At 51.6% G+C, this 8,354-nt stretch overlaps 1 protein-coding gene across 1 annotated transcript; it reads left to right on the top strand.

Annotated features, from left to right (window-relative positions):
- Nucleotide 1: 1 nt before the first annotated feature.
- Nucleotides 2-7,042, top strand: LOC122371587 (protein FAM117B-like). Its single transcript, XM_043348013.1, has 8 exons — nucleotides 2-49; nucleotides 1,883-2,024; nucleotides 2,464-2,627; nucleotides 2,954-3,081; nucleotides 3,433-3,676; nucleotides 4,147-4,285; nucleotides 4,588-4,723; nucleotides 4,971-7,042. The coding sequence occupies exons 2-8, from the start codon at nucleotides 1,898-1,900 to the stop codon at nucleotides 5,140-5,142; spliced, it is 1,110 nt and encodes a 369-aa protein (XP_043203948.1). The 5' UTR covers nucleotides 2-49; nucleotides 1,883-1,897; the 3' UTR covers nucleotides 5,143-7,042.
- Nucleotides 7,043-8,354: the final 1,312 nt, after the last annotated feature.

Below are 8,354 nucleotides of genomic sequence, written 5' to 3'. Positions count from 1 at the left end.
TTCCTTTGCCACGGCTGTGATCGAAAGTGCTGCTCAGCTGATAGCCTTTGTAAGATTCGTAAGATTGAACACAACTTTGAAAAATGATTGTTTTTTATTATTAAATAGTCAGCTAATCGATAGAACAGATATCAAACTTTTGTATTAATGTGCTTGGTACCAAATATGAAGAGCTTGTTGCTGAGAATAACTTTTTACAGTGGTTTTGGTTAAATAGCCAAACGGTTGTCATTCATCAGCTGTATGCGTGCCTTTGTTTACATTCCATAAATAAAGCAGTTTTTGACCTTCTCTTACGCTTGACGTGGGGCTGTTGTCGCCCCTACCTCGATTCATATTTTGATTTAGGCCCGTTTCTTACCTATTTTCGGAAAATCGGAAGTAAGGTTAGCTTTGCATAGCGTGTCGTCGTTTCCTGATAAATGTTTTTGTCCTTCGCTAAGCTTAAAAAGCTCATTTATGCATGAACAAGTAAATGCACTGTTTTCAATTTTTTTTTAAAATAAATTTAGTCCAAACCTTTTGATAGGAGGGATTCACAAGGACAGAGCCACGGCTAAGCGAAGCTTGTTGCGGTGGCCCTGCCCTCTACCCTCCAATTGCGGAATTCCAGTTCTATGACAGAATTTAGAGTCCAAAGTTAAACGTGCGCTCACAGCCGCGCACGGCCAGTCCTGAGTCCCGTCACTGACTTTGCCTGGCTATGGCCTGCCACCGACTGCAACCATACCTGTCAGGACAGGAGGGCAATGTCAAGCGCCTGTTGTGCTTCAAACCTGGACTGTTATAACCGGGAGTGCATGCTCTCGCCACGCAGAGTCCAATGCTCTACCATACCAACTGAGCTATGGGACCGGCGTTTAAATGGAACTCATATTGAGAATCAGCCACTAATCCATCTCCATTTGTTATTTGCTTTGCTGTGTATTTGTAGGTAATTATGACCAGTAGCAGTCTATGCCTTTGCTGCTAAAACCAAGTCCAATTGTGTGACACCAGGAATATTATGAGCTGCTCTAGGGTGCTGACTGCTGGCCACTGGGTGCATGAGTTATTTTGGGATATTTGCAGTTTGCTAGTATTAAAGGGACCCTCCCACCTTAACATTAGTTTTGAGTTGAGATAGCCAAGTTTGCGGCCAGGCTCAGAAACCACCATTTATCCTGGTCGCAACCCCCGCAGCTTTATGGTGTTCAAGAAATTTCTTCCCTTTACTTGCAGGGTGGGACCAGCGTGGTCCCTATCTCTTAACCATTACGGGAGTCTGATGACGTCATCAGGCTTTCGAACGTCCGTTAAATGTTTGACTAAAACGTTTTGTAGCACGCGGTGGTAAAGGTATGCTGCTTTGCGCGCAACAAATGCCGCACTTTCAAATAAAGTCGCTAGGAACAGCGGAAATCCCAAAAAGTAAACAAAAGTAAAAGGCTAATATCTTGAAAACCGGTGAATATTTTTCGATGAAATTTGGTAGATATTCGTTTTTGCTCTTTCTGAACCGAGCGACATCACTTTCATGCCAATTCATTAACTTTTTTGAAGGTGGGAGGGTCCCTTTAAGATCATGTATTAACACCTACTTGAATGCTGGTATATTATATACCCATGCATTTCTAGTTTTTATTATTTACAGCAGACTTTAAGTTCCAAAATGGTACAAACATAATATTGCTGAGCTAAAACTGTTTTATTCTAACACATTCTTAAATAAGGTTATTAGGAAGTAGGAATTTTACCATAGCTCTCTGGAAAATGCCTCATCCTGATCCTATTCCTACATACCTTTTTGATGCAAAAGTACATAAGAATGCTGTTCAATGCAGCCATCCTTTTAGTTTTAGTTTGTGGGCAGTTTCATACACACCACTGTTTGTCTTTTCAGGCTGTGAACGACACGATGCCACGAGCGTTTATCCGAAGCGTGTCTCCGTCAATGCTGGTGTGCCATGGCCGCAAATCGGGCTCACCCAGTGTGCAACTGAGGGATAGCGGTCAGCAGACGGAGCGACCCGGAGACCTGAGCGGTACGTACAGAGGGGTGGGGTGGGGCCTGGGAGAGGGGGTGAAGCTTAGGGACAGCGGTCAGGAAACGGAGGGCCCCGGCGACTCGGGCGGTACGCAGGGTGGAGAAGGAGCGGGGAGGAGGTATACTATCGTCACCAGCCGAACGGGACAATGACTGGGGATGAAATGGTGGCGAATCTGTCGTGTGGAAGTTTTGGTGACTGTTCTTTGTTCTTCAAAAGGATCGACACGATTGCCTTTGCTGTTTTAAGTAGCTTGATTGCCTGTTCTCATTTCGTGAAGTGTACACCTCTACAGTGATGATATAGTTGAAAGTGTTATTTCTTATCAAGTATGTTTTGGTACACTCACGACAACTGTCAGCCGCTTCCCCATCCGTATCGTCAGTCCGTATGTTTGTTCTATCGACACTCACCACTGGCACCCGTCGCTCTGCAGCGGCGACGGGCGGCGCTCTGTCTCCCACCCAGCCGGGGGCCACCGTGCCCATCCGCCGGGCTCTCTCGCTGGACGCTATCTACCTGCTGGGACAGTGGCCCCGCGAGCGGCTGACGGCACCCAGCGCCGGAGCAGCCGGGGCAGGGGCAGACAAGGCGACGCAGGTGATCCGCGCCCAGCGGCTGGCTATAGGCCGCACTGAGTGGCATGGTAGTACGCTAGTTATGTTTGAGCTGTATGCTTATTTCCTGGTCAATCAGATCGCAGCCTGAATTTTGCTAGAGATATAGGGTGTTCCCAAAGACATATATTCAATGTAATGGACTGTTAGATGTATCTTTGCCTTTATATTTTTTCAAGCGCTTTCTACCATAGTACCATAAAGCAACTAATTTGACAACCTTACCCTGCTCGTCTGCATTATATTTTGCGTTCTCTGAGCATTGTTCAAGCTGGAACATCCTACGCTAACACTCTCTGCCGCTGACAGACCCCGGACGAGTGGGTGCCTCTGCGGTCTCACACCAGTCCCCTGGCCTGGGGCTCCGGTCTGGTGTCACCGGTCGGCTCCGGACCCGGCACCGCCGACTGCCTCGAGAAGAAACTCATCCGACAGAGGTGGGCGGGATGTTTTCTTATCATTTCACATTTTTTATTGCAGAATATCATGCAGAGATGATGCAGAGGTGAATATGCAGAGATCACGCAGAGATAGAGGTCATGGTCAACTGGTGTGGTTAAATTTGGCAAGCAGTACCTCGAAATCAATGTTTATGTCAATTGAACAGAAATGATATCCAGTCTGATACACACATGGCAGACCTTATAATCAAGGATGAGTGCTGACAGCTGTGCTCTCGCGGCCTATGCTGGGACAGACGGTCGTTCCCTCTCCACTCAGCGTTATCTAGGACGGTGGTGTAGTCACCTCACTCCCGGTGACCTCTCGCCCACCGCTGTCCACCACAGACTGCAGAGGAACACCAAGGAGCTCTCGTCTGCCCGCGGCTGGGGTCCGGGCGCGGTGCGGCAGTCACCGGTGCCGGCCGACCACTCGCTACTGGTACCGACCGGTGCGGCGCGTCCCATCACCATCCCGACGTCTGCGGCGGGCCGGCCGCCCACTACACCGCCCCGGTCGCGCAGCTCCGTGGAGGGACTGAACCAGGAGATTGAGAGACTGGTGCAGCAGCGCGTGCTCGCCTTCAGTCAGGTGAGAGGGCGGGGCAGACTAGGCAGAGGGAACAGAGGATATGTGCGGAGGGGAGGGAGTGCAAAGGTATGGAGACAGAGGGGGACGAGGCGCAGAGGGAGGAGTTGATGGGAGGAAGGGATGCAACGGGTGAGGGAGAGAGAAAGGAATGGCTTTAATCGCTCATCCCTCGAGAATAGTAGGTGGAGGTAGAACGTAGCAAGATGGGCTGTGTCGCTGGGAAACGGGACTAGTATGTAGTTGGCCTCTTTTGATGTATACCTGTCTTACATATGATGTAGCTTGAGTATTTATTTTGAAGGAAAATGACAGACCGTAGTACGTAAGTGGGTTATAGACGTTACTTGTGGCTATTCTGCTTATGATACCATCTCATGCTTCGCCGCGGTGGGCAGCTGATCCACGGGGCCGCTTCTATCCACTTATCTACTCTTGTGTCCACCTATTCCACCGCCCCGTTCCACCGCCAGTGTCCGGTGGACGGCCACCTGGCGCCGGTGGACGAACTTCTGCTCCGCTCGCGCCGCTCCGTCAACACCCAGACCCCGCTCGACGATCAGCTACTCTCGCCGACATTCTCCGGAGATATGGAGGCGCTCGGACTGGCAGGTACGGGGGCGGGACGGTGTGTGGGGACCGAGGATTGGATCCACGTCTAGTGATTGTGTTTATATAGCTCTGAGGGTTCAGGTGTGTTATTTGAGTCTCATCTATTTTGATGGTGTACGATATGCCATGGAAGATTATCCCACCATAAATAGTTGCCTTTAAATGCTTTGAATCAAGTTCCTTGGATGTTGTGTAGCTACTACAGTGAGGAGAATATCTAGTGATTTTTTTGTGTGTTTTAAGAAAGCTAGGCGCACACTCCGTTTCTCTTAACCTACCTCGACTGTCTCCTTTCTCGACAGACGACATCAGCAAGAGCTCCACGCCGGACCTGGAGCTCAGTCGGCTGGGCTCGTCGCCGCAGATTAACCGGTTCCTGGCGCGTGCGCCGCCAGATGGCTGTGAGCGCGTCTGCCTGAAGACGGTGGAGACGGTCAGGTGAGGTGGAGACGGTGCGGTAGAAAAGGAGGGAGGTGGGAGTGTCTGTGTGTTACAAGATTATGAGCAGGGCGTTAGCATGCTCGGTGTCGGTGGGACTGGTTTGTATGGTTTGTATGGTGTGGAATAACTCAGCCACGCCCAGGTAAAACAGCTCACATGCACAACAAGCTATGTATCGAGGAGCTGTGCGTTTCGACCCTTGACCACCGCACGGCTGACCCGTTTGCGCGACGTCTGTCCACAGGAAGAGCACTCCACCGGACCCGATCATCAAACCAGCCGTGTTCGAGTTGAAGCCCAGTCTCGGGTCCGCCTTCACGCGGCCCGCCTTCCGTAAGCGGGCTGACGATGCCTCAGGAAGTGTGCCAACGCCGACTAAGCCCGCCCTGCTCAAGGCTCCGCCCGTGCCGCTGTGAGGTCCGACGCAAGGTGATGTCACAAGCGGCTGATCTCAGCACAGACGAGTGTAGTATAGACGGCGCTAGGAGCGGCGTATAGATATCGCAGCGGGCGCAAAGCTGCAATGCCGTGGGAGAGAAGTTAAGTCCATTGTGATAGTTAGAGTGAGTTGATGTGCATGTGTGCGATGTTTCACGTCATTTGACGCCTTATCTTTCGTTTCTGGGCTGTTGGAGGGTCGGCAGGTGTTTGTTGTTTTCTGAGTTGGGAGTGGGAGGGGGCAGAGGTGTTGCTGTTGTTTCATAGACTGTGCCGTGCTCCGGGCCGTGTTCTATTGGTGGTACGGACGGCACGGGTCTGGCGTTCGCCGCTGGGTCTTTCTCCTACTCTGCTCGGTGTGGACCGTGCAGTGAGGCTTCTGGTGTACAAAAGACGCCACACGGGAAGGTGCCGGCGAGATCTAACGGGAGATGATACTCTACATGAGGAAGAGAAAGAGACTGACACGGGAGATCACTGCTGACAGCAGTAAAGGTGCCAAGACAGCTACCAGACGGGAAACAGTGCCATCCTCGTAAATGCTGGCGCATGGCCGCACGGAAGCCAAGTGTTTGGCTGCTGGTGGCGCTGGCTTTTCCAGTTGGTACATTGATAGCCGGAGAGTGTGCACTGGGCGATGCGCACGTGCACGACCGATTGAGGAAGAAATGAGCCGATGATTTTAGGGGACGCCGGAGGGCGGAAAGACATTGGAGGAAGTTAAGAGTACTGAATCTGAGACTAGCAGCGCTTTTCTTTTAGTCCAGTTTGGAGATGTAGCAGTTTGAAGGTTTGAGACGGTTTGAATCAGCAATGGTGGTGAGAAGCTCTAACAGTGAAGTCGCACAGGAGAGTCGTACATAATCCAGGGCATTGTCTGCCCTCTTCTCATACCGCGGTTGGTATGACCCACAGGGCATTGCTCGACCTCCCGGTGATTAGGCAGGGACTGGGGGTGACTCCTATACCAAATAACGCACAAAGATCCGGACCAGGCAGTGCACAACTCATGGGCTAGACGGCCTGGAAGGTGCGGCGAATGGGACTTCAATCACGTTATGGTCGTCCCCTTGTGCGTGAGAATCGCCGAGTGCTGTGTTTTGTTAACCAAGTGATATTCCAGCACCACTTATCAGTCCTGCGAGAGAGTTCTCTATTTTCTCTGATGTCATTCCGATCCACTTAATGTTACAGCTTTTCATGTAAGACACTAAATTATCTTGTGATATACATGCGTAGTGTAAATCGATAGTGACTCGTATCGTAGCAAGGTGTACTCTTGAACGTGTATGCGTTAATTGTGCGGTAAAATGTCGCTTTTAGATAACGCCTATCTGGGCTTTTTGCTGATGACATTGCTCCAGTACCTTTCACGCAGACACTATGTAGTGCTGGTTCACACGGCAATAAATGTTACCATATTTTTAGACCCACAACTGCTGAGCCGACGTGTCATATGAATGAGCCGTGCCGGCGCTGGCCGAACCGAGAACAGGGATCAATGTGCGTTACAGTGTCCGCGTCCCGAGCGGCGGGGCAGCGGGGTGTTTATTGTAGCCAGCTCGTCTGTATCTGTGATTGCCAATACTAGCGACCGAGACGGACCGTCCCTCGCGACCCGGCACTCTCCGCCCGTCACCCGTCACATCTGTCACGCCCGTCACATCTGTCACGCGACTACCTGCACCCGTCTGTCTCACACCCTGGCGCGTCTGAGGCGCGCGATTGTAATCCCGCTCTGTCGCTGCCAGTCGCGATCTGGTGTTCGTGTTCCATCGCTGCGATCTTCAGTGAAATGTTCCGCGAGCGACGCCTCGTGATTGTTGATTATTGGGATCTGTCAGCCTGCGGTTTTGTAAATAAATGTCCCATCGGACAGCCAGTTGTGTGAGCGCTGGTGAGCGATGAGAAATACGAGCATGTCAAGATAACGCCGAAACTCTGACCTTAATTGGGTCACTTGTCGCTTTTAGCCACTTTTCACGATGATGTATTGCGCGGCGGTGACACCTGATGCGCAGTGGCGCCTTATAAGGCGTGCACGCGCGGTCATTGATCGTTGCAACATATCAGGTTCGATTGACAGGACCTCTGCACTCGGTGGCGGCAGAGACTGCGCCCGCTTTGGTCCCGATTTTTCAGTCAAACATGCGTCAGTCTTGTCAAAATATGTCAGTAGAATAGTCTACTAGGAGTTCAAACAACTGCTCAGCTGATTACAAGATAATGTGGCATTTTTCGTTACCGTATCTGTTCAAACGATCGATGTAGAGCAAAGGTTTGTGATCTGCACCAGATAGTATTTTACTGTGAAACCTGACATTTGATATCCAGCCCATGTGTCGGTTTGCCCTTCCTTGACAAGGTTTGTTTGAAGTTTGAACCCTACCCATGTTTGAAGTTTGAACCCCACCCATTCTGATAGAGTTGTGAGTTGTGACGTTACGTCTTATTTGAGGCGTTAAATTCGTCCATAAGCGCGCTCTCCCACAAGTAACTTTATTTTTAGTGTCATTTCTGTCAGCTCTGCTGCAACGAGACATACAATCTGCCTCCGCATGTTTCCAGTGCCGAAGTTGGTCAGTGGTCACCCCCTCCCTAACACAGCAGCCGCCGTCGCCGCATATTTCCCCGCGCTGGTGGTGACTTCACTACCATGTGAGTCACCACTCCACCGTGCGGCCGCCGAGCTGCGTGGGCCGTGCGGTCCGGCGTGGTGGCAGCCGTTACCGCAAGCGCTAACTCATGACACATCGTTCGCGACCTTCCAGACACCAGAAAACCCACATCTCCGGCATTGGTGTCATTTTTTCGCTCGTTTGCGTCCGCTAAAACTCCAGGACCGTCGGCTGCACCTCATGGCCTTCTCACGAAGACACGCTGCGTAATTTCATCAGATCCTCCGCCGCGGTGATGCTCCAGCTCTTTTCTGCTGAGTTTTACCAGCCGTTGCCGTGCTAACCCGGCCTGACCGGCGAATTTTACCGATCGCACGGATGATTGCTGTGTCGCAATCGGCGGCGTCGACCGTCGACGGCGTCTCCAGGTATGCAGTAGGACGCGTCATGGGCGCGCTGCGGCCGGCGCAGCTTTGGACGCTGGCCAGCGAAAGGAGGGCTGCTGGCCGTGGCAGCTCTCGCGGCTCAGCCAGCTCGGCGGCTGCACCTGCCCGGCTCGGCTGCGGACCGGC

The sequence above is a fragment of the Amphibalanus amphitrite genome, unplaced genomic scaffold (genome assembly GCF_019059575.1).
Source record: "Amphibalanus amphitrite isolate SeventyFive unplaced genomic scaffold, NRLGWU_Aamphi_draft 001260F_arrow, whole genome shotgun sequence".
In the NCBI taxonomy this organism is placed as follows: Eukaryota; Metazoa; Arthropoda; class Thecostraca; order Balanomorpha; family Balanidae; genus Amphibalanus; species Amphibalanus amphitrite.
Note: the sequence above shows the minus strand (reverse complement) of the source record. Positions and strands in the feature narration are given on the sequence as shown.

Coding starts and splice junctions, on each gene's coding strand:
- LOC122371587 (XM_043348013.1), top strand. CDS start 1,898: ATGCCACGAGCGTTTATCCGAAGCGTGTCTCCGTCAATGCTGGTGTGC. Junction 2,628..2,953: donor GGGCAGACAAGGCGACGCAG/GTGATCCGCGCC, acceptor TGCCGCTGACAG/ACCCCGGACGAGTGGGTGCC. Junction 3,082..3,432: donor AAGAAACTCATCCGACAGAG/GTGGGCGGGATG, acceptor TGTCCACCACAG/ACTGCAGAGGAACACCAAGG.